The sequence below is a fragment of the Neomonachus schauinslandi genome, chromosome 5, assembly GCF_002201575.2.
Source record: "Neomonachus schauinslandi chromosome 5, ASM220157v2, whole genome shotgun sequence".
In the NCBI taxonomy this organism is placed as follows: Eukaryota; Metazoa; Chordata; class Mammalia; order Carnivora; family Phocidae; genus Neomonachus; species Neomonachus schauinslandi.
In genome coordinates, this window is record NC_058407.1 from 18950720 (window position 1) to 18977051 (window position 26332).

Sequence of the window (26332 nt, forward strand, 5' to 3'; positions counted from 1 at the left end):
ACGTGCCCTCTTTAATACCCATCACCAGGCTAACCCATTCCCTGACCCCCCTCCCCTCTAGAACCCAAACTTTGTTTCTCAGAGTCCATAGTCTCTCATGGTTCATCTGCCCCTCCGATTTCCCCCCTTTCATTTTTCCCTTCCTACTATCTTCCTTTTTTTTTTTCTCTAACATATAATGTATTATTTGTTTCAGAGGTACAGGTCTGTGATTCAACAGTCTTACACAATTCATAGCATTCACCATAGCACATACCCTCCCCAATGTCTATCACCCAGCCACCCCATCCCTCCCACCCCCACCGCACTCCAGCAACCCTCAGTTTGTTTCCTGAGATTAAGAATTCCTCATATCAGTGAGGTCATATGATACATGTTGACTTATTTCGCTTAACATAAAACCTCTAGTTCCATCCACGTCGTTGCAAATGGCAAGATTTGGGTTTTTTTTTTGATGGCTGCATAATATTCCTGTGTGTGTGTGTGTGTGTGTGTGTGTGTGTGTGTGTTTGTGTGACATCTTCTTTATCCATTCATCTGTTGATGGACATCTTGGCTCTTTCCATAGTTTGGCTATTGTGGACATTGCTGCTATAAACATTGGGGTGCACGTACCCCTTCAGATCACTACATTTGTATCTTAGGGGTAAATACCCAGTAGTGCAATTGCTGGGTCATACAGTAGCTTTATTTTCAACTTTTTGAGGAACCTCCATACTGTTTTCCAAAGGTTAAAAGAAGGTTATCAGTGTTTTCCTCTGAGGTAGCTGAGAATCAAGTGTGCTCTACTCCCAACCTAGGTCTGGGGCATTTGTATGTGAGATTGGATAAAGAATTCCATTTTTAGCTGGTGTGAGGAGAAAAGAGATGTGCTATTATTTTTGCTGTTCCAAAAATCACTGTTGTTTATATCTCAAAAAGGAAGAAAAGAGTATTTAAGAGCCAGTGTCCTGGAATTGGGTGAAATGTAGTTCAATTTTGGACTACTTATTTAAACTTCCTGGGTCTCAGTTTCCTTATCTATGAAGTGGGGATACATTGGGCATGGGATTATTGAGCAGAAGAAATGAAATTATGTGTGTGGAGATCTTGGCACAGCAACCAACATTCAGTGTGCATGTAAACAAGTAGCTGTCATTGTTTGCTTTCATTTATTGCATGCCCTTAGAATATGGGTGCTGTCCGTCCATTGTTCTCAGTATGCCAGCAATAGCAAGGGATGAACGATGCTTGTCAGGCAGTCCTGGGGCTCAGGAAAACTCTTTATTTCATGTCTCCCACACTAAAAAAACACTGGAGTCATTTAAAAGATACAGATTCTACTGAGGGCGGAAGTCAGGGTTTGTTCTTCCATGTTCAACAACACTGATCTTCCAATTTACCATAGAAAATATGAACCAGACATTCAAGGACTCCTTTTGGACAGAAATTACACTTAATTATGTCTCTATTCTTAGCAGCCTGGCACATCATAGAGGCTCAAGGAATCCTCCACAACAATCCTTAAAAACCCCATTTTAAAGACTAAGAAACTGAGGCATGGATTTGACCAAAGCTAAAGCTACACAGCTCATCAACGGTGGAACTGGGAGTTAGTCCATTGGTTTTGAATATCAAATATGAGAATTTTTTTTTTCCTTTGGCAGATGCTTTGTCACTCTGTCACAAAATTGTGGGAGGGGAAGGGGGTGGATTTCTAGCAACCTCTATTATTGGCTTGTTTTCTATCCTGGGTAAATATTAGGCAGGCCCTCAAGGCTTTGATGCCCCGATTTTTTCACATCTTTTCTGAACCTCTGACTTAGCAGTGTGTTTTTTTAATTTTGTTTTCCCACTGGCAATGAATGCCTCATCTCAGATTCCTGATCTGGAAAATATGGGGGTGAATGACATCTTCCTACCTGTTTGAAGGAGTCCGCTCTTCAATACCCACCAGCTCAGTCCTCGCCTCTCCCGCTGTTTTATTTTCTTCTGAAGGCTTAGCTCTGACTAAATCTATTTATTAATTTATTTTCTGTCTTGCACACAGAATGGCAGCCTGGCAGGGGAGGCAGGATCCTCTACTTCATTCACTGCTTGATCCTCAGTGCCTGGAATATTGCTTGGCCCACAGTGGAGGTCCTCAGTGATTATTTGTTGTCACATCCTTTTAAACAGTACCTTCTGTTTATTCAGTGTTGAGCTATATGGCAAGAACTGTACTAAATGTTTAATGCATTACCTCATTCTTATTCATATTCTCACAAGATCCTGGCAAAGTGGCTCTACCACTGTCTTTTGAGCGCTCTCAGCAGTTATGTAAACAGCTCGAGGACATGCGAATGCATTGCAACCCAGGTTGTGCTCTTACCTTTGCTCTTTATTGCTGTGCTCAGCGTTACAATGCTACCTCTATGTAGCTTTCTGAAGTCAAAGCACAGAAAGATAGTTGGCTTAATGGTTAATAGAAAGGACCCTGCCCCCGACCCCTAATCGAAATCTAAATTAGGATGCCGGCTCTGCTCCCATGGGGAGGCGGGTGGGGGAAGAAAGGATTATTTCTTACAATTTTTGTCATCAGCAGATCTCAAGGTTATTCGCACTGCAGAGAACCCGCTTCCCGTGCTCTCGAATCACGGACTTGCCAACCTTACCTAATCCCCAGCAGACAGGTAGCCCCAAGCTCCATCCAGGGCCTGCAGCCAAGTCCGGCCTCCCGGGGTGGGGGTGGGGGGTGTCCACCACACCCTCCCCTCGGGGCGGCCCCGCTGGATGACCTGGAGCCCACTGCGTCAGGACAACGCCTACCGGGGCGTTACTGTGGCGGGTACCTCGCAGGGGACATCTTTGGAATCTGTCCTCCCCTCCTAACGCCAGGTTAAAAACCTCAGCAGCACGTGCTGTTTGCAAAACTGCCTGCCACCGACGCCCCAGAGTTAGAGACCTTACTCACGAGGGGAGCCAGCATGTCAGCTGTGGTCCTGGGGAACGGAAGCTTCCGCCGGAAACTCTCCTACGGACAGGTGAGCCAGAACTGGCCCGGCTGCACGCTGCGCAGGGAGGGGAATTTGGTCCCTGGTGGTAAAGGGTCTGAGGAATGTTGTTTCCTACTCCCTTAAGCTCACGGAGGAGTCTGAATTTATTTGAAGGTGATGAAAATGTCCAGGAAGGCAACAGATAACACAGGTCCTCAACAACTGTTCCCTAGGGAAGGACATCTATCCTGTGGGGCTTTCAGGGAAAGAGTGCTGCTTTAGGAGTTGGGGATCTGGCTGTCAGAGCTGCCCCCAACTAGCTGTGTGTCTTTGGACAAGTCACTGTTCCTCTCTGTTGCCTGTTTTCTCTTTCCTACCCTGAAGCAGCTGGTTCGTAATGATCTGGAATGGGAGATGGGATTCTTCTAGATCTGCTCTACTGTCATATTTATGAAGTGCTCTCAGCCAGCTATCAAAATGGCAAAATTGTAAGAAATTATATCCTTTTTTCACCTTTGGGAGAAAATGAGGCATGAGGACGTCTCAGACTTACTCAGACCTGGGGAAAGAGAAAATTAAACAGAGAGGAAAATGAACAAGACTTAGCCCTGGACTGGGAATGTGAGAGAACCCTAGATGTGACTTGGGGATAATGCTCAGGGTGTATTCTGTTCTCTGGGATTCATTGCTTTTCTCTTGAGGTGGAAACTTGCAGAACACATTCTTTAATTGACTTATCACACTCCCAGGTTCTAGGATTCAGACTTAAAGCCCAGCCCGGGGAGATAACACGACTTTACAGACATGTGTCATCTGCAGGATTAGTGAGAGCCATCTAGGGAACAGACAGGCTGGAGAGGAGAGAATGGTTGATGTTTTAGTATAACTAGAGAAACCACAGAACTTTGGACTGACTTTTTTTGAGTCCCATAAGAAAGACTTCCTTTGAAAAAGGTATGCAGTGCTTGATAGACAGAACTTCCTATTGGGGAGGGATAGCATAGGCATCACACAGGTCCCAGAACAGATCCTGGCTCTGTCATCATTTAGTTCCAGTGCCATTGGCAATGGAGGAAGTGGGACAGTGATCTGGTTAGGGAGCCATGGGAGCTTAAAGCTTTATTTATAGAACACTTAGAAGACTGAGAACCACAGATTCTTACTCTTGATGACTGGGGGTAGAGAGGAAGGTTTAGAACAGGCTGGGTAATACCTTTGTATTGAAAGCAGGGTATTGAACTTTGCAAAGCTTCAGGCTTATCCATTTGAAAAATTGGAATAAAAATACCCATGTCCTAGACTTGGGATGAGAATTCAATGAAATAGTGTCTGTAAAGCTCTTAGCAAAATTCCTGTAGCATAGTGTCTAGCCAGAACTGATTTGTTTGTTTGACAAAATGTATCTGGAACATTGGCAAGAGAGACAAGTGGTTGGGACAGCTACACCACGGAGGGATGCTGGACATGGAGTCAAGAGATGTGAGCTCTCGTCTTTGGTTTACTGAAGCTGTGTAGTGGGGAAGTTACCTAACTAGGGTGAAGAGGCTCAGTTTTGTATCTACAGATACAAATTTGAGGTGGAGGTAGATTGGGGGGATTGGACTGGAATAGTCTTTAGGATTCCTTCCAGCTCTGACAGTCTGCAAAAAAGACGTAGTTTATGCCTTCTCGAAGCTCCCAACCCAGATGAATAGCACACACCCGACATAATTCTGATACAAGGCTGGAGAGCACGAGACATATCATGTGCTCTACACACACAACAGGCATGACAACCCTGCAAGAGATGTTTTGCTCCTTCATTCACACAGGAGACTAATTGTGCCCCTACTATGTGCCGGGCACAGCAGAGTTTCTGCGCCATTGAAACATATTCTAGTGGAGGAGAAAAACAAAACAAAAACGAATCAAATGGACACATAATTTCATGTAGAGAAAAGAGCTGTGGAGAAAAATAGAACAGGGCAGTGGAATACAAGAGGAGGGGAACTTGGAAATCAGAGCTCTGAATGGCAAAGCCAGTGTTCAAACACAGATCTCACTTCCGACCCCCAGGGCACTCCTCTACCACACACTGCTTCCTCCTGCAGAGACAGGCTGGAATATAGAGTGTCCGAGGCAGGATGTCTGCATCTTGTTTTCGGTTTTGTCTTCCATTGTGGATGTGTACGTGTATATTCACACATGCAGATACAGGCCTCCTACCATGGCTCCAAAAAACACTAAGATTGAAAGTGCCCCTGAAATACCTCACTAAATTTTGTTCGTAATTTTGAAAAAATGCTCTTTTCCAAAGATAACAGAGTGTATTTGTTAGACGCAACCATAGAGAATGTGTTTCTCCTGTTAAATGGATTGCCTGATGATCAGAATTCCTTCCTTCCTGGGTGCTAGTAAAGTTCGTTTTCCCTGCCCTATTTCTTCCTATCTAGTTTCTGAGCTACTTTTCTCTACCTTTACCCATCCTGGGTATAGATGTTTCTAAGTCAACTCACATGCCTTTTGAAAACGAATAAGGTATAGATTATGAGCCAAAAACATATGCTGGGAGAGATTTGCTCAAGGTCCCATGCTGGATCAACATAGCAAGGTTGGAACCAGAATCCACCCAAGGCCACACACCATATCACAAACTTCCATGAGCTTCTTTTCATTTAAGGTCCCTCAAGTTTTGAAAAGGGGAGCTGTTGTCTCAGTTGGGTCTGTCACTGGGAGGCAGAATTAGGATTGTGGAATTGTTGGATCCATGTTCAAATCCAAGCTCTGTCACTCATTAGCTGGGTGTCTTTGGACAATTCACTGAACCTAACAGGGTCTATTTCCTCATTTGCAAAATAATAGCACCTACCTCATGGTGCTATTGTGAGGACTGGATGAGCTAATTACATGTAAACTCTTATAACAGTGCTAGTTGCTGCCAATGATGATGTTTATTAACTATAAAAAGCACCAAGTATGACTCCTGGCACATAGTGGTATTCATTCAATGGCAAGTCCTATTATTAATATTAATAACGACAAAGAGTAGTACCTAATCATATGGTAAATGTGAATTTGCAGACACATTTGAGAAAAGTCATATTTAAAAAAAATAGGCTGTGCATTTATCAGTGGTTTCAAAATCTTTCGTGGTTAAGAATCATCTGGGATCTTTTGAAAATGCAGATTCTAAGATCCTACCCCTGATACTCAAATTTGATAGGTTAGGGTGGGGCCCAGGAATCTGCACTGGAACAAAGAATCCCCAGGTAATTTTGAAGGGGAGAAACAAGGAACACTCTTTGAAAAACTCTGATCTAGAAAGCATATGGGGAGAAAGTGAAGGGGACAGGCGTGGGTAAGCATAGGCTGTCAGGCGTGGTATTGAATAACTGGTCTACAAGAAATAAGGGCCCTAATATGGGACATAGTGCCCATAGCAGAAGGAATTATATAGAATGATATTCAGGAGCCTGGGTTATTAATCTGCTACCCACCACCTGTGTCACTTCAGAGGAGTGACACCTTTCTTTCTCTGGCATAGTTTCCCCATCTGCAAAATAAGGGAGTGGAACTAGATGAACTCTAAAGACAGGGCCAGCTCTGCGAGTCAAGTCCCACATGGGCATCAGAAGCCAAATGGAATGCATAGAACCAGGAGGGATTGTTCACCTCAGCTGGGGAATACAGTGGTCTCCTGGCAGAAGTGAGACCCAAAAAGGGCTTTTGAGTCAGGCTAAGATATGTGAAAGGGGAGGAGGGAGAGTGGTGCAGGGCATTTGCTTTAATGAGGAGCTGAAAAGAAAAAGAGAAAGCCAGTTTGCTGGAGAGGCAGTTCCTGTGGGTGGGCCTCAGGCGATGAGGTCCCAAGATACTGCTGAATATCAGAAAGAGGTATTTTATCCTATTGGCCATGGGGACCTTTTGAAGAATTCTGAGTAGAAGAAGGACATAAGCAAAATTCTGTTAGGGCCGGATTGATACAGATCACTAAGAGCTGGATTAGTGTGGTAGCAGTAGGAACAAAAGAAGGACCTGACCCCAAGGGTCTCTTCTGGAGAAGGTCAGATAGGACTCGGACCAGCACAGGGGCAGGAAGGTGGTGGTGATGGGAGTCTTGAGGAAGGGTGCATTCAAGCCTGAATTGCCCCAGTCATAGGTGGTGTCTGTTGAGGTGTACCTGGAATGTGTTACTTTTCTTTGAGGCCAACAGAAGAGAATGTTGCCAATTGAACCATCAAGAGAGTAATTTCCTTACAAGAGAGTAATTGCTCTGCATGGTTTCTTTTCTTCCTAGTTCTAGATACATGCTGTTGATTTGTGGGCACATATGGAACTTTATATATTATTGTAAAACTTGACTGTACAATTTTTAAAGGCTGCAGCAAACCCTGTAACGCCAACCCTAATCCCACCTTAGTTTGCTGTCACGTGCATGTAGAAAGTGCTAGATCCATGTCAAACTTTGCTGTGTAGTATAAGACATCCATCTTCTGATAGGTTATTTGTGTTACTTTCATGTATTTTGTAACTCTTTCAATAACTGGATATCTTAGATACTAGCATACCAGACAATGTTTTCCTGAGTGTGATGCTTCCCTGAGATCTTTGCCAAAGGCCAAGAAGTCATTATTGTGTATTTATAATATTTCCATCATTTTTATATGTAAGCTGTTTTATCTTTTTGTTTTTTTCATTATATGAATACTGCTTTGACAGGGCTTACGATTAGCATGATTTTCCAGATAAGGAAACTTAGAAGGCCATGCTATCCGCCCAAAGTGTTTCAGCTGATAACTGGGAGACAGAGGACTTCAACCCAGGTCATTGGTCTCAAACACCCATTTTTAGTACTTTCCACACCATATTTTTCAGTGTTTTCCCAGATACTTTTTGAACTGTATTATACCATCTCTAAGGATCTTTGTGTGGTGTATGTGTCTAGTAAGCCAAATATTGAGCTCCTGATTCATTTATTCATTTATGGATTATTCATTTTTGAATCTCAGACTCCTAATAGTGTCTGGCACTTGGTAGGTGCTCATTAAAAGGTATTGAATCTATAGGATGACTGGTGACATCAGTGAATAATTAAAGTTTTCTAAAATTGAATTCTGACCTATGAGCATCATTGAAAATATCACTTCCCTTGACTTACTTATTTTCCACCAGAAATTATATTCTGTGTAGAATATATGTAGCTTATTGTATTCCAAGCCTTGACTGTAAGAGAGAGTTCATGCCAGCCTCTTCCTTGGAGGTTTCACAAGAAAATATTTTAACCAAAAGCACTTCATCTTGTAGGAAACAAGCTATATTGAAGACAACTCCAATCAAAATGGTGCCATATCTCTGATCTTCTCACTCAAAGAAGAAGTTGGTGCCCTGGCCAAAGTCTTGCGCTTATTTGAGGTAAGTACTCATTTCCACCTTGGATAATGCATAGTGGACTTCTGGGTTATTTTCTAATTGAGTGCAGCAAGAAGAACATGGGATCTGGAACTGGAAGACTTGATTTTCAGTTCAGACACTGACATTAACCAACTGTGTGACTTGAGTGAAGTCATTCTAGCTGGACTGCTGTTTCTCCATTGATAATCAGAATCAGAGTCACTAGTTGCATGCACAGAAAGCTGGCCCTGGTTTCAGACTTCTTTTATCAAGCTCTCCCTGAATTAACTACTTTCTTCTCCGTGTCCCCAAAGCACTTTACTTTTAACTGCAGCACTTACCTGCCTTGTTACGTATATACATTTTCTGTCTGGGCCTGTTTCTTCAGGCAGGGGACCTCAGCTCAGTCATCTTTATATCCTCTACAGACCAGTTTTATACATATTTAATGTTTAATAAAGAATGAAATTAAATTTAAATAGAAGCAAAGCAAATTAGGCTTTATTTTTTTATTTTTTTCTCCTAGATTTTAAGAAGGAATATTTTTGAACCAATTAATTTTTACCCCAATTTTTCTTTAATAAAATTATATCTCGTGGGGTTCCTGGGTAGCAGAGTCGGTTAAATGTCCAACTCTGGTTTCAGTTGGCATCCTGATCTCAGGGTCGTGAGATGGAGCCCCAGGTTGGGCTCAGTGCAGAGTCTGCTTGGGTTTCACTCTCCCTCTCTCTCTGGGCTACCCCCCCCCCGCCACTCTCGTGCACACACTCTCTCTCTCTCAAATAAATAAGTCCTTAAAAAAATTATATCTGGTGACTGAATGAATAAATCAACAGAGAAGAGACACATCTCCCATGCAGAAGAATTACAAATAATTTAAGTAGATAGTCTGTACTCAAAGAAGAGAATCAATCCCCACTCTTTAAGTGTGGGTAGCACAGTGTGATTTTCTTCCAAACAGGACAGGATGGAAAGGGGGTGGGGAACCCAATAAACAGTAGATCAGTTGGGTGATGAAGGTCAATATCAACAGGGATGACTCATGTAGGTAGGATTAACCCTTGGTATGACTTGATGAAAATGGTACTTGACCTCTGTGGTCTTCTTCCCCTGAAACCATAATCTCAGGCTAGCTATGAGAAAAACATCAGACAAGCCTCAATTAAGGGACATTATACAAAATACCTGACCCATATTCCTCAAAACTATCAAGGTCATCAAAAGCAAGAAGCGTCTGGGAATTGTCACACTCAAGGGAGGAGCCTAAAGGGATATAACATCTAAATGTAATGTGGGTGTGGAATGGGAGCCTAGTAGAGAAAAAGGATATTAGATATAAACTAAAAAAAATTCAAATACATTATGGTCTTTGGTTTATGAAAATGCATCAATATTAGTGCATTAATTATAACACATATTCCATACTAACATAAGATGCTAGTAATAGCGGAAACTGGGTGCAGAGTATATGGAAATCTTTCATACTATCCTCTCAGTTTTTCTATAAATCTAAAATCTATCTAAAAAATAAAGTCTGTTTTTAAAAATGTTGAACTTGGCTATCCAAAGGAGGTGGGGGTGCGGTGGGGAGGGGAATGTCTACCTGAATGAGAGAAAACAATGAGCACAGAGAAGAGAGACAGAGTATTTTCTGAATGACAAACTGTTCAGGAGGAAGAATGTATCTGTAAAATGCTTCTATGCAACATTTTAGCCTTTGTATTATACAGTCAGCATTTTCCCCTTGAGAGGTCAAGCCTTAATCAGTTAATAAATTAAATAATAGTAAATTAACAGGATGTTTTCAACCTAATAAATAAACCAAAAGTAACTAAATTACCAAGACTAGATAAAATGCACCCGGAGGAGGTGTGTATGTGTGTGTGTGCGTGTGTGTGTGTGTGTGTGTGTCTGTACATATTCAGGTTGAACTTTTTAAAGCATTATTCAAAACTCACCTGCCAGGGTCAATAAGTGGTAATTATACACATTCACAGAGGAGGAAACAGAAGTCACTGTATTGGGATTGGTGAAGGGTTTTTTGTTAGTGTGTGTTGTGTTTTTTCCAAATATATTTCAGAAGTTGCTCTAGACATTGTACAGACCAGCATCCCTTCTACCCTTTTTAACAGACTGGCAAAATGCAGTTAAGTTATACTCATTCAAAGTGTTGAAGGAAGATAGAAAATCGAATTCTAGTGTCTGAGGAACCACAGCATGTGATAAACCAGGCACGGAGGATCCTTGATTTGGTCCCCATTCAACCTGGTGTAGGAGGTATTACTGCATTTTCTTCATGAAGGAAGTGTAGTTCTGAGAGGTTGAGTCATTCATTCAAGGTCACACAGCTAATGTATGCTGATGATGGGATCCCGGATTTCAAAGCCATGAGCTCTCTCTGACACCTCACACCTCTCTGCCAAATACACTTGTCCCTGCACATCTGGATTCTCTGGAGTTTTTTTTTTTTTAAATGCAAATATCGTGGCTCCATCCTCCTATTCTTTGAGGGAAAGGGATCTGTCACCAGGTTTTCCTTCTTTCTTTCAAACTGAAACATGTATCAAAGTGCAAGAAAAATAACGACCCATATTCCCCTCATCCATATCAGGCACTGTTCACGTTTTGACAAGTTCACTTCCATTTTTTTCATGTATGATTATGGTTTCAAAAATTACAAATTAACATACTGTTTCTTAAAAAAGAAATACAACATTAAAGATGCTGCTGTAGTCCTTTTTGATCTCTCCTCAATCCTGTCATGCTGCAAACTTCCTGGCCAAGGCAGCATTATTGTGAGTTTAGTATATTTTGGGTCAGTTCAGTAGAGCCGTCAAGAGCATGGACTCAGGAGAGACAGCTGTGGCTTTGGGAAAATCGCTTGACTTCTCTGTGCTTCAGTTCCTTATGATAATAATAGCATCTGTTTCAAAGGGTAGTTCTGAGGATTAAATGACTTAATGCAGGTAAAACCCTCAGAGTAGTTAGTTACACATGAAGTGTTCAGGAAGAATTGCTATGTATTTTTTTTTCTGAATGCAGTGTTTTTGAGATATATACATGTTGATACATACGGATCAAGTTAATAACTTCTGAAGAGTAGTTCTTAATTTGCATATACCATGTTTTATTTATCCATCCCCCTATTTTGGGCATCCATGTTGTTTCCTATTTTCTGAAGTCACAGACAATTCTGCAGTGCTCTGTTCTTTCCTCTTATTTTTTTGGTATGCAATGAGCAAATATCTCTCTAGGGTAGATACCTAGAATTTCAATTGCTGGTCCTAGGGATGAACATTTTTAATTTAATTTAATTTAATTTAATTTAATTTAATTTAATTTAAGAGAGAGAGAGCGCAGGGTTGGGGGAGGGACAGAGGGAGAGAGAGAATCCCAAGCAGGTTCCATGCTCAGTGCGGAGCCCGACATGAGGTTCTATCCCATGACCCTGAGATTATGACTTGAGCTGAAATCAAGAGTTGGATGCCTAACCGACTGAGCCACCCAGGTTCCCCAACATTTTTAGTTCTAAAAGAAACTAAGTTGTCCTCCAGATGTCCTGTAATAATTTATGCTAACATTAGTTTACTGTGGGAACACTCATTTCTCTATATTTTTAAGGTTATTTGCTTATTATTGCTTTTTAATCTTGGCCAATAGAGTGGGTGGGATGTGGTAATTTATTGTTTTAACTTTAATTTCCCTGATTATGAGTGAGATGATGGGGTGTCTTTTCATATTACATGACCTTAGATTTTATTCTTTTGTAAATTGTGACTTGTCCTTTAGGATTTAAATTTTTTTCTGCTGCAATTTTATCTTGTTCTTACTGATTTCTTGACAATTTTTTGTAATCTGAATACCATTGTGTGGATGACAAATATTTTCTCCTAGTCTCTTTATTCTGCTTGGGTTTATGGTATCATTTGTCATACTGAACTTTAAAATTCTAATGTAATTAATATTTTCAGTCACTTCCTTTATGGGTTTTGGATTTTTGTTTGTTTGTTCTTGAATTTTTCTGAAATTTCACTAGTGACTCTGATGCCCAATCAGGAATGAGAATCATTGCTCTAAGCTATTGCCAAGGAAGGAGTTCTTGCTGTCACCAAGGACTATACCCACTACTTTCCATGAAATAAATCATATTTAATACTCAGAATATTTTAATTTTTTCTATAAATTAAATAATTTGTTACTTAGTGATGGTAGGTGATATCATACCCATTTTAGAGACAAGGAAGCTAAAGGTCAGGGAGCTCAGTAGCTTGTTTAAGGTAAACACTCAATGTGGTAGAACCTCAGAAATTGACCTAGGGTCTGTGGTTCTAAAACCCCAGGCTTATCATTTTTATCAGAGAAAAATCAATTGTTTATGAGAAAGCAAAACAATATAACCATTATTTTGCATGTCTTCTTTTCAAGAGAATGATCTTTGAACTGGGACTGCCAGAACAAAGAATTGAAAACCAAGAAAACATGGCTGGGCTTTCATGCTAACCCTAAATCTCAGGATTTGGGTCCTTGGGGAAGCCACTTTATCCCATCACCATCTAATACTTCTAAGGGGGTGAATTAGGGAGCTTTCTGGGACTAAGACTTCATCAAGATTCAAAGGATAACTTATCAAGAGTTTATATCTTTTGTTCCAAATGCCATAGTAGATACATGTTGTGATATAAAGAGTATTAGGAGCATAGATTTTGTACTATGGAGTTTGAATCCCAGATCTCATTGACTTTGGCAGATCATTTAACACATATGCCTGTGTTTATTCATCTATAAAGTGGGGCTAATGATTCATACCTCCAGGGAGCCATGAGATTTTATATGCTACATAAAATGTGTGATATGTCTCTGAGCCTACAGAAGATGCTCATACAATGTCTTTTCTTTTATCCCTTCCACATGTGATCTATGAGCCCTATCAGAAATCCTGGAAAAATTATAAACATGAGAAGGTAACATCTGTTAGAAGACTAGAGAGAGTCCAAAGTCTTGATTTTTAATTTTTCTTTTCAGAACAAGGTAAAAAAAATCTAGAATGAATTATTTAATATGGTTTGTGAGCATTCACAGGCAAATGGCAATGACCAAAAGTCAGGGCAGGGCCATTAGAGAAAAGCAGAGTAGCTTGGTAGAGCAGAGAGACTGTGGTGACCATAATGTGTCTGTGTATTTATTATCTCTCATGATATCTGGGTGAATGAGGTGGAAGAGCAAGCATTAGATGGAAATAGAAGCAAAACCCCTAAATTTTGTAGTTGACACTGAACTTCTGTACCATATAAAATGAAGCCAAGGATAATAAATGGCAAAACCAATGAAAGAATCTAAACTATACTTTATGCAGTGTTTCCTAAACGATATTCTATTGAATTCTATACATTAGTAGGTATTTTATTAGAAGAGCGTTCCAAGGGTGGATATGTCTGAAAAATTCTACATCTAGATTTTGGAAAGCCATTGTACATATACACATATTAAAGGCTCCGGGAAGCCCTGCAGAGAGGATATTTATCTCCAGGAAGACCTGCAGAGGAGAATGTTCTGTTACTATTTCCCATATGTATTTGGCCAGGGGGTCTTGTTCAAGGAAGGCCTATTAATATTTTGCTGTTCTATAGTTATGCATTTTAGAGTTATAAGCTCCAGACCACCAGTTATAACCTAGGTTTAGGGTCCCAACAAGTAGAACAGCATTGGGTTAAGAGTATACTGTCTAGAACCAAACAGTTTGAGTTCAACACCCTGTTGCACTGTGTATGAGGTGGATGGGCTTGGAGAAGTTATATAAGCTCTTAGTGGCTTAGTTTCCTATTTTAAAATAAAGGTAACAATAAGCCTATATTACAGGGCTGCTGTGAAAATCAAATGAATTAATGCATGTAAAATATTTGTAAGAGTATCTGGCACATGGTAAGAGCTGAATAAATGTTTACTCTTGGGGTGCCTGGTGTCTCAGTCAGTTAAATATCTGCCTTTGGCTCAGGTCATGATCTCAGGGTCCTGGGATCAGCCCTGCATCTGGCTCCCTGCTCCACGGGGAGCCTGCTTCTCCCTCTCCCTCTGCCTGCTGCTCCCCCTGCTTGTGCTCTCTCTCTGTCAAATAAATAAATAAATAAAATCTTAAAAAAATAAATGTTTACTCTCATTTCTATGCACCACAGTTTTAGAGGGTCATAGAACTTCAGGGACTCTTAAATTCCTGGCAGTATGAAAAGGAGTTAAAGGATTAGGATTGTTTGTCTTGAAGAGGGAAGATGGGGCAAGGAAATATTTGAAGGGCTATTATGGGAGAAAAATACTACTTATTTTCTATTACTTCAGAGGTAAAAGGGCAAGGTGTAGAAATTACAAGAAGCATATTTCAAATCACTTAAAGGCAATATCTCTACTGTGGAAGGGCGCTAGAAGGCATTGATTTCAAGTACTACTACTGTGAAAACAGCCAGCAAAAGCAGGGCAGAATCAAAACAAAAATGATTGTGTAAATAAACTTACCTTTCCTTAATAGAGACAAAGGATACAAATCTATCCAGCTCCCCCAAGATTGGCAATGGAGTGAGAACATTCCATATGGGCGAATCACCTGTACCCTATGAATCCCTCACTGCAGTCATATCTCTGTTTAACGAGCAAGACCATCCTTTGATGGCTTGCAGCATATCAGAGATCCAACAGGGACATTTAACTAAACATTAATACATGCTCAGAGTAATAAACGAAACACTAACAGTTATATGAACCTAGACCATGTGGCCCCCCTGGCCTGACTCCATATGGTGGCAGCTTTCTTAGCCCCTAGCCACCAGGAGGGCATACAGACATCCTAGCTCTTCAAACAAAAAGTGAGATCTGCAGAGTGAGAGCAGATTTCTCCCAGCATGGTCAGGATTCATTCTCTGCCTGAGAGCCCATCTTTTCATCAGATGATTAGCACCCAAGTCACCATCCCATTAAGGGATGATGTTGCCTGCCAATGGACTTGTGGCCTTGTCAACCTCAGCTAGTAACAACATCAGAATGTAACACAATCAGTTTGGTATTTATAACAGAAATACAGAAGTACTGTGTTTGCCTGTGTTTGCTGAGTGGTGAGACAGTGAAGCAGATGTTTTAGTGACTTGGGGTCAAACAATTAGAAATACACCGAAGCCTCTACCTGCTAATCTGCCAATATCCCAGTGTCCTCAGTTGTTCTAATTTTCAATTCTTCATGCTTTTATTTAGAAGTTGTCTGTAGCTCTCTATATTTTTAGCCTCTACTAGCTCATGTCTGCGCCTTGTTAGAAAAATAGTCTCCAGAGAGTCTTTGCTGCAAGTGGCTTAGTAATGGGCTGTAAAATTGGATGCCAGCTCCCTGGGGAGGTTGCAAAGAAGAGGTCTCCCTCCTTCTGCTAGCATTCCACTAATCACCTTACTATAGATTCTCTAGGGAAGAGAACAAGCAAATATATGGATATACAGAGCGCTGAAGTTCATGGGTATGCTCAATTAGCATCATTTAATTGATGGGAACAGAGAGGTTCTGACTAAGCAAGCTGCCTAAGGCTAGACATTTAGAGCCAAAACCATTTCAGAGTTTACCCTCCATTTTCACAGTGGACGGGGCTTTTGGAAACAAATGGAAAAGGCCCAGTCAATATTTGTCACATTCACTTCCTACGCTCTGCCTGTGCCCAGATGACCCATGCCTTTTCTCCATTAGATATTCGGTGAGCTCCTCCTCTCTCATTTATACATTCAATTAATATTTTTTGAGTATCTACTGTTATCAGACCCTATAAAGGTGCTGGGGAGACTGGGGTGAGTCAGATAGTCATTCTCTGCCCCTACAGAAATGTGAGAAGCTCTGGGTTCCATGAGGCAGAGTTGGCCAGGAAAGGTTTCTTGCAGATGTAATGTTTAAGCTGAAATCTGAAGAGGGTGGCCAGGAGAGAAGAAGGAGGAACTTAATTCCAGAACAAAGAAACAAATAACTTGAAGGGAGAGAGTAAACAAGTGCTCAGGTCACAGAATCCTCACAGCCTTTCCATCTGCCAACCGTTCCTGGGGACAGAGGCTAGGGTGCACGGGGGACATCTAGGCTGATATGCCATGTTTACTATCTAAAGTTTGGAATTTAAGGTCCTGCCTGTGATCCTTGGGCCTGCCCTGGAGAGTGGGATGGAATCTAGAATGAATTATGAGGGTTGCCTTTACCCCTCTGGCCGTAGGCCTGGAGCAGCCGTGAGCGGTACAAGTGTTTACGGGAACATTGCTTCTTTAATCAAAATAAGAAGAGCTTTGAGCTCCACTGGAGGAAAAAAAAAGTTCTTACAACCCAGATGACTTGTAAAATTTTCTTTAAAGCCCCCAGTATAGATTATGATACAAAGAACACCCATGCAACTCACTCTCTGCTTAAGAAATAGAACATTGCGTGAGTGACCCAAGTCCCTGGATAGCCTTCCCCATGGGCTTCCTCCTCAGATACAGCTATTAATCTGAGTTCGATGTTACTCCCACCTATCATTTTAGCCTTTGCTATATAGAGCTACCCATTAGTGACATATGGCCTAGTTTTGCAAGCTTTGACTCTGTAAAATTGGAATAGTATTGCAACAGTCCTGTAGTTTTCTTTCTTGACAGAGTGGTGAACGTTGCTTTGGAGATTTGTTCAAGTTCATAATGTTCTGGCTATTTCATTCTCCACTCTGTATATTCATGGTGTGACTATACTTGATCCTCTCCTGTTGGTGGACATTTAGGTTGCTTTCATTGTTTACCCATATGGATGGTGCTGCATTAAACTTTATGTACAGGTCAGGTGACTATGTATTGACTAGAAGAAAGTCAGATTGAAAACTGACACTGTTTTTAGCTGCTAAACCCTTTAGAGCTGGACATATTTGAGAAATAGCAACACAGAGCTACTTTTTAACTTTTATGATGAAGTTTGATCTCACATGGTGAAAATTTAAAGAGTGCCATGACCCCATTGATGACACATGAGTTGTGATTGCTCTTCGGTAGCCCTGGGCTGAAACAGATCCTTTTTCATCTTATGACCTTCTTGGCAAGAAAAGGTATACAAAGAGGAACACAGTAACAAAAAGGCTCTTTTCTCTAAAGCCTCTAAAAGAGCCTGGATTAAGCTGCTACCCCAGTTCTCCCCAGAAAGGGGTCTACTCTGAGTTGGATGCAACCCCAACCCAATGGAGAGGAGGGTAGAGAAGAAATAATCTAACAGAGGGAGAAGACGGAGGGAAGAACAGGCCCAGAGATTACAACAGAGGTTCTTCCAGAGGAAGCAAGAGTGTGTCCCAAAAGATGGTCTCCAGGGTGTGTGAATCCCACTGACAATCCAGCTTGAACCTGACTGAGAACTCTCCTCCAGAGCAGGGTGGGGAATAATCTGGAGCCCACTCTAGAATTTAATTGTGCTGCCCATACTTTCCTGAATGTTTTTGGTTTCCTGTTCATCCAAGGGGGTTTAGGTTCCAGATTCTTGCTCAACCAGGGCTGTTCCTGGCCCTCTGCCAAGAGGAGATCAGCAAAATAGATAAGAAGCCCAGCCTCCTTCTATATCTATCTATCTAGATATCTCTCAAATCCTTCTGTCATTTTACCCCAAATATTGTAGGGGCCTCCAGACCACTTCTGCCCTTGGCCCACTACAATCTATTCTTAAAACAGCTACCTGAGTGTTCCTTTTAAAACACGAGTCCAAAAATGTATCTTCTGTGCCTCATTACCTTCTATAGCTTCTTATTGCCACTCTGAGTGAAAAAACAAAGTTCAGGTAATGGCCGATAGGTCATTGTCAGTTACTGCTCTGCCTCCTGTCTTGTTGCTCTTCCTCTTGCTCATTCTGCTGCAGACACTCTGGCCTCCTTGGTGTTCCTCAGTCATCTTGTGCACTGTCTTACCCCAGGACCCTTGCACTTGCTGTTCCCTCACGGCTTGCTCTCTCATTGGCTTCAGGTCTGTGCTTAAATGTCACCTGTTTATTTTTTGAGCCCTTCCTTACCACACTGTTTAAAAAAGCACCTTCATGGCACCCCTGGAATATTCAATCCCTCTTTGGCTTGGATTTTTTTCCATTCCATCTGAAGACTGTATACTCTATTTATTTTTCATAGTTACTGTTTATCTCCTGCTTCAAGAATTTGAGCTCCAGAAGAGCAGGGATTTTTCCCACTCTCTTCACTGTTGTATCCCAGCACCTGGGACAGTGTTTGGCACATGGAAGGTGCTTGATTAAATGAGTTATTGAAAGCTTCTGTTTGCTTGAGACCAATGATTTGGGACATTCTTTGTGAATGTCTTTGATTTGCCCCCAGAAACCTCTGGAATAGGCCAGAACATAACTTCTTTTAGGTTTATTCTAAGGCAACAACATGGAGTGGTCCAAAAGGCTCTCCTTTTCCAGCCTCCTCCCATCTGAAAATATCTTCAGCTTTTCCTTCTCCTTTTTGAAACTTGCTTTCAGGAAAGAAGCTGAGAAAAATTTAGGGTAAAGCAAATAATGAAGGGTAAAATAACTCATAAAACATAATGTGTTTTTCCTCCCAGGGAAATGTATATCTATACCAAGCTGAGAGAGGCAAAGTATAATAAGTCCTTACTGGGTATCCATCAGTGAAGCCAAAATGGTGTGAGATGTTTTTCCCTTTTTCTTACTGAGCTACCAGGTAATACTATTGTCTTTATTTTAAACATAAACAAATAAAAGTTCAGGATGACCAACTAATGTGTACAAAGGTGGTGAACAGCAGAACCAGAAGTTGAACTCAGATTAGTTTCCAAAGCCCTCCCTTTCTGCACTATACCATTCTCCTTTTCTTGAGGAATGAGATAGAAGAAGAAAGAATGAACCCTAAGCTTGAAAAGATCCAGAAGGGCAAATCCGCTTTTCACCATTGCAATTTCTGTGTATCTGTAGTTTTATTCACTAGTGACCAAGACCCCTTTAGAAAGGTTTTCTTCAAGGATGGGAACAGGAAGGTATTTCTGGCCAATCCTTATTAAAAGAGGCTATTTATTTCAGTTTATTTTTCTCTGAGTCCCCACACTCTCTACTCAGGAGTTCCGATTAATTAAGGTGTTATGCTGTTATCTTTTATGCGTAAATTCACTATTGGACAAATCATGAAATTGTCCTCGAAATGTTTAGCTCTAAACTTTCTTGCCTCCACCCAGATGTCCATGTGGAATAACAGAAAGTGTTCTTTATTTGTTCCTCACCCAAAGATGTGGTGAGTGTATGTGGGTCAATTTGTAAACCTACACAGGCCCCTTGCTTAAAAATAAAAATTCATTTACCAAAAGGTAACTATGATCATAATCAGGTTTGGAGGTTCATTTCTAAAGTCTCCCTTTGCAACCAAAATTATTGGTATCTAAGGATCCACACTGATAAGCTGGAAAAACTCCAATAAGCAAATTGCATGCCAAACTTGAGAGTTAATTATTAACAAATTGATTCAAACGGGAAAGAAATAGTTTAGAGAGTTTGACGGAGTGTTCTTAGCCAAAAACTTCACTCACATTTAAAAGATATATTTTTCTTTTCATTATATGAATAATATTGTAAGACTTTTGTCAAATAAATAGAAGTTGTACATAATCTCATAATAACTCATTTTGATGTATTTTATTCTAGTCTTTCTTTTGGCCTGGGCATAGTTTTTTAAAACATGTTTTAATTATCACATTCTTATATGCGTCATAAGTATTTTCCCAAGTTGTTGTCATTGTAAGCTTTTAAGATATAAAGTTAATTTTTCATTGTAAAAGTATAAGTGTTATTTTTAGAGAAGTTGAACTATGATAAAAAAATAGAAAGAAGGAAACAAAATCATCTGTAGGCCCATCGTCTATAAACTACTACTGTTAACATATTTTAGAGTGATTACTGACACTGCTTTATGCATGTTGTTGTTATTTATTTATTTTTTAAGATTTTATTTATTGGGAAACCTGGGTGGCTCAGTTGGTTAAGCGTCTGCCTTCAGCTCGGGTCATGATCCCAGGGTCCTGGGATAGGGTCCCACATGGGGCTCTCTACTCAGTGGGGAGCCTGCTTCTCCCTCTGCCTGCTGCTCCCCCTGCTTGTACTCTCTCTTGCTCTCTCTGACAAATAAATAAATAAAATCTATTTGAGAGAGAGAGACAGTGAGCGAGAGAGAGCATGAGCAGGGGTTGGGGACAGAGGGCTGAGGGCCAGAGGGATTTTTTTTTAATTGAAGTATAATTGACATACAATATCCTATCAGTTTCAGATGTACCTCATAGTGATGAGATATTTTTATACATTACAAAACGATCCCCACCATAAGTTTAGTTACCATCTGTCACCAAACAAAGTTATTACAATAGTATTGACTAATTCCCTATGCTGTGCTTTACATGCCCATGACTTACTTTATTTTGTAACTGGAAGCTTCCACCTGTTAATCCCCTTCACCCATTTCTCCTGCCCCTTCAGCTCCTACCCTCTCTGGTAACCAACCTTTTATATCATGTTGATTGATTTGTGAATGTTACTTACTTTTCAATGGTGGCATAATCTCCACTGAGTAATTCCACTATAATTTTCCTAATTGTTCCCCTATTGTGGGAGGTTAGTTAGTTTATGAATTTTGGTGAATTTTCCCCCCATAAGTTAGATCTCCAAACCTATAAAAACTGAGTCATGGGGCATATGTTGTTTTATGGCTATTCCTAAAGTGAGAGGCTTCTCTCTGGAAGTGCTTTTGTGAAGGGTGGAGTGTGGGTGTTGAACACAACAGCCTATAGTCTGTCTTCCAGCCCTTTCTCCACCTCACACTTTTCCCACCCCCTCCATCACCTGCTGCACTCTCACAAATAAGCATGCCAGAGGTGTGTCCACTCTTGTTTCTTGGCTTTGCTGTATTTTCTGCTCTAAACAAGACAGGAGCTGGTTATCTCTTCCTTTAAACTTTCAACTTAGGCAAATAGTAGGTGGAGCTTCTCTTTCTTTCTGAGCCAAGAAGGATGACATTGCTCTTTGCTTTGTTGAGGAAGTTACCTCTGTTTGTCTGGAAAGCTTCAGAGCAACTGCTCTCTCTCTGGTCTTCCCTCCTCCACATACACTCTCCCTCTCCTGTTGGGACCCTCACATTGGGGTCCCTGGCCATCACTGTCAAGGCTGGATTGTCTGCAGCTGATGCCCGTAAACAATGGCTCTATCATGTGCCCTTGGGGATTATGAGGAAGAAAGTGCAGGAAGAGTACCTGTGTGGGGTTACTTATTATTGTGTTTGCCATACCCAGAGGTTTTCATTTTTTGTGCTTTGCCCACTAGTAATAGTAATGATAAAAGCTGATATTTGCAGAATTCTCATGGTATCCCTGGCAGGAAGACAGTGTGGTCAGAACACCAATAACTTTCCAGCCACTTCTGGAAAAGCATCACCATCTCTGATTGCATATTTTACAACTCCCTTAACCTACTCAGAGGTTTGTTGGGAAGGTCACAGAACATAATTCTAAACTGTGAAGTGATAATCAAAACAACAAGATGTCATCGTTGTAATTATCAGTGTTTTCTCTTCAACCATATGCCCTTAACAATCAAGGAGAAAGATATACTTCCTGGGGCACCTGGGTGGCTCTGTTGGTTAAGCGTCCTACTCTTGATTTCAGCTCAGGTCATGATCTCAGGATTGTGAAATTGAGTCCTGCATCAGGCTCCATGCTGGGTATGGAGCCAGCTTGGGATTCTCTCTCTCCCTTTCCCTCTGCCCCTCCCCCCCTAAAAAAATAATACTTCCTGAACTACAATATTGATGAATTTCATTTTTTTGGAATTATAGAATTAGTCAAATTAGATTTTTTTTCAGGTTATGCTTTGTTCATTTAAATGTTTGGGATAACCCCTATTAATTATTTATTTTAAGAAAGTGTAGAGCATATTCCTTGGTTTTCTTCACAAAGAATAGTTCTGTCAATGAAATCAGATTTTCTGAGTAATTTAAATTTCTGAGCATTTAAATTTGAGGACCAATTTAAGTAAATGACTTTTTCTTTTTCATGACAAAACCGATGATAGCTGAAACATCACCAGCCAAAGACATGGAAGTTGAGTAGCTATAGTGATTATTATTTTTTTTTGGCGTTTAATAAAACCCACATATACATGAATCTTCCCTTCTCAATGAGGCCTCTTATGTCCCTCTTATTTAGTTCTACAGTTTGTCCTCACTTTCCCCCAGGACTGCCTATCCCCTTCACCCTGCTCTGCTTTGTGTTTTTTCCCTTGGGCTTTTTCATTACAGTCATTATAAAATAATACATAAATCAGTTATCTTTTATGTTTGTTATTTGTCTCCCCCAACTTAAATGTAAGCTTTAGAAAGGAAACTATCTTGCTCTGTTTTGTTTACTGATGTATACCAACCACCTGGAAGGATGATCAGTACCTGGGAGGTGCTACGTATATTTGTTGCATAACCTGAATGAAAAGTAATTATATAAAAATATGAATGGTAGCTATACTACCATTTTTATACCAGCTAATTTTTATTAGCTAATTGTTACTGAGCATTTACCATGTACCCGGGGTTATGCATACACCTATCAACCAATGCTCCCAACAAATTTATGAAGCAGGTATCATTAATACTGTTAAATTACAGATGGAAAAACTGAGCATTAGAAACATAAAAGTAAATTGTCTAATCTTACAATCCATATGAGAACTTTGATTTAAACCCAATAAGCCTGATTCCCGGGGACCCTATTTAAGCTGGGCAATGTTGCTTCTGTATTATCAATTTACTGAGATATTATTATTGAGATTCCAACGGATTTCATTTGGGAAAGGAGGTTTCCCTATGTAAACATTTTTGCCAAACTGCTGCCCTAGGCATTTGAACCAAACCAAAATCTTAGGTTTGCAACTCTAGGCCTTTAGCAGATTTCCATGTGATTAAATTCTGTAGCATTTGCACTATTTCCTGCACCTTTTATTACTTGGTTTTGCACAGACAAGTAAACAACTTTTGTTACTTTAAGGACTTTCTTCTACTCTTTTATATAAAAAAAGTCCTGTTCCTCCTCTCTCTGCATTTTATTGTGTTGCGTGTTTTGCTCTGGTTTTATGTGTGTGTGTGTTTGTTTGTTTTTTCAAGCAGGCTCCACGCTGGGCATGGAGCCCAATGTGGGCTCATGACCCTGAGATCAAGACCTGAGCTGAGACGAAGAGCAGGATGCTTACCCGACTGAGCCACCTAGGCATCCCTCTAGGTTGTGTGTTTTGTCTGTGTTAATTCCAGTGACTGTCCCCTTCACACTCCCACTTCTCTTTTCTAGGAGAATGATATAAACCTGACCCACATTGAATCCAGACCTTCATGTTTAAAGAAAGATGAGTATGAATTTTTTACCTATCTGGATAAAGGTAGCATGCCTGTCCTGGCAAACATCATCAAGATCTTGAGGCATGACATTGGTGCCACTGTCCATGAGCTTTCCCGAGATAAGACAAAAGACACAGGTAAGAAACAGAAGGATTTTGCAACACAATCAACTTGACATTTTCTTCAAAAAATACTGGCAAAAATAGTGTCTATCCTGGTAGACCACTGTGGGGGACTAAGCTGGAGGAGGTATGTTAGGGACCTAGAGGTGTACCTAGCACATTTTAGACATTTAATAAATGTGCTTTTTTCACTTCCTCAAGACAGCTATTTCTTATATTAGTAATTTTCTTTCTTTTGCTGCAATTTTATATATTCTAAATTTTAGCGATCATGAATAAAGCAATTATGAACATTCATGGGCAGGTTTTTGTGTAGACATGAAATTTTAACTCATTTGGGTAAATACTTAGGAGTGTGATTGCTGAGATGAACTTTTTTTTTCCTAAATAATCAAAACACTTTTTTCTACTGTAAAATCAAAAAAAAATTTTTTTTTTTTTTGCCAGAACAGTGAAAACTTTGGGTCAAGAGAGTTTCAAGCTCTGTAGCTGAAAATAACATTTTTGTTGGCAGAGATGCCTTAAAATGAGAGAACACCCACCTCTTTGCACAGGCCATTGAAACATTTTCTAAAAGATACCCGCAAGGCCTTCCTAGGCGATCTCTCTTCTTTTTCTGCCCTCATCTTCCTGTGGCTGTTACCAAGATAAGGAAGTTTATTCCCAGATTCTGCCCCTGCAGAGCGTAGAAAGCCAAGCCCATGGGCTCAGGTCACTGAGGGGCAGGCACTCGGAATTCCTCTTCAGATCAACCCTTTTTGCCTTCCTTCCCTTCCACCTCCCGAGCTGCTTTGCTGATGAACGCCCTCTCTTGCTTTTCCGGCCACCTGCTCCCAACAGGAGCTGCAGGCCCTCAGGACAAAGGGCCTGCCGGATCCTGGGGCAAACTCTGCCTCTGCTTGGAGCAGGTGGAGGCTGGGCCAGCTGGGGTCCTGGGGTAGGAAATCAAAGCAATTGATGAGCAGGCAGGCAGCTCCTTGGGGAGCCAGGGAAGACATATGTAGATCAACTGAAGGGCGGGCAGCCTGAATTGGAGGCTCAGAAAGGAGGTTTTTAATGGAAACACGCAAGGATAGTTAGGAGTCCTGACTCCGGAACTAGGGCACACTACACTTGGTGTGACTTTAGGCAAATGACTATACCCTTCACAATCTCCCACGGTATCAAACGAACAAGAGTCTCTGCCTCGTAGGATTAATGAAATAATGCCGGTGGAGCTTTGACAATGTTTAAGGGCTTTATAGATGTTCTCTATTCTTACCATTACCATCATTGTTATTATAAATCATGACCCCGGCACAGAAGCCATGAAAAGCCAGCCTGTACACAACAACTTTTTCAGAGATTCTGAGAACTGGCAAATGACCTCAGAGGTCGTGCAGTCCAACAGACTCCTTAATTTTTCATTGTAAAAAACAGAGGCCATGACTTGCCTTAAGGCACAGAGTGAATTCGGTGCAGTTGTGAGTAAGCCTGTGTCAAGCCCCACTCTGCACCAGGCATCGTGATAGGATCTGGGGGGAGAAAGGCTCACCACTACCCGTTCTGATGGCGCTCATGGGCTGACAAGCGTGAGGAGACACCCAAGTGAATACAGTCCAGGGACAGGTGTTGTCATGAGGGCAAGGTGATGGAATCTGGCAGGGGGCTGACATTTGAAACTGGGTTGACATTTGCCCTAGTGAAGACAACCCTGGTAGAATTGACCCTTGAAAACAACATGTGTCTCATTTTATTTATTCGTGTGGTTGATCATCCCAGCCCCTACAGGCCGCCCCTCCCCGACACAGTTTCCTGACCCCCGTGTCCACGGAACAGAACGGTTGTTCAGGGTGCTGGCTGTGCTCAAACAGCACAGTCTCGCCCCTGCAGAGAGGGGCGGCTCTTTGGGTTTCTCAGTTTTTTGAACTGGAGTCTGGGCCCAGAAACAGATCTTTCTGGGGAAAACAACCATCCCTTTGCAGAGTTGTTCTTTCCATGGAACTCAGTGGGAGAATGATTAGAGGAAGAAAAGCATCATGGTAGATCTGAACCTTTGATTCTTTCACTCGACAAAAATGCCCCTTTCTTTTGAGGGGCTCAGATCTCGGGAGTGAGTCTGACAGCAGGTTGAAGTGGGAGATCTGAACCCCTCAAATCAATTTGGCTAAACCACTTTCCACTCTTGTTTTTAAACCATTCAAAAGGCCATGTGGGTGATAGAAAATGAAAGTTTTCAGTTTCTTAATTGCTAAAGTTCCCCACCCAAAACAGCTTAAGGGAAGGTTAATTATGGTGACATGTTAAAGAAATCCCATCCTTCTAAAATGCCTCCTGGAGAAGCTGATGTGACTTTAATAGGATTTTAATCCAGAGAGTCTTTTGAATACTTGAGGTCTATTCTCTTGCTATCCTCTCTCCTGATGACCTCAAATCCTTCTTCAACCCAACATGAAAGAGCATTAATATCTTCCATCGATCAATCTACTAATCCTTTTACCTTTCCCTTTGAGTCTTCTGCATGACATTACATTTA

The 26332-nt window shown here is 41.0% G+C and overlaps 1 protein-coding gene across 1 annotated transcript in view; it reads left to right on the forward strand.

Annotated features, from left to right (window-relative positions):
- Positions 1–2806: 2806 nt before the first annotated feature.
- The window catches only part of PAH (phenylalanine hydroxylase), a 67592-nt gene continuing 44066 nt past the window's right edge, over positions 2807–26332 (forward strand). The window contains exons 1-3 of the mRNA XM_021687577.1: positions 2807–3002; positions 8238–8345; positions 23649–23832. Coding sequence (XP_021543252.1) covers positions 2946–3002; positions 8238–8345; positions 23649–23832 — 349 coding nt within the window. The 5' untranslated portion in view covers positions 2807–2945. The remainder of the gene's footprint in view (positions 3003–8237; positions 8346–23648; positions 23833–26332) is intronic.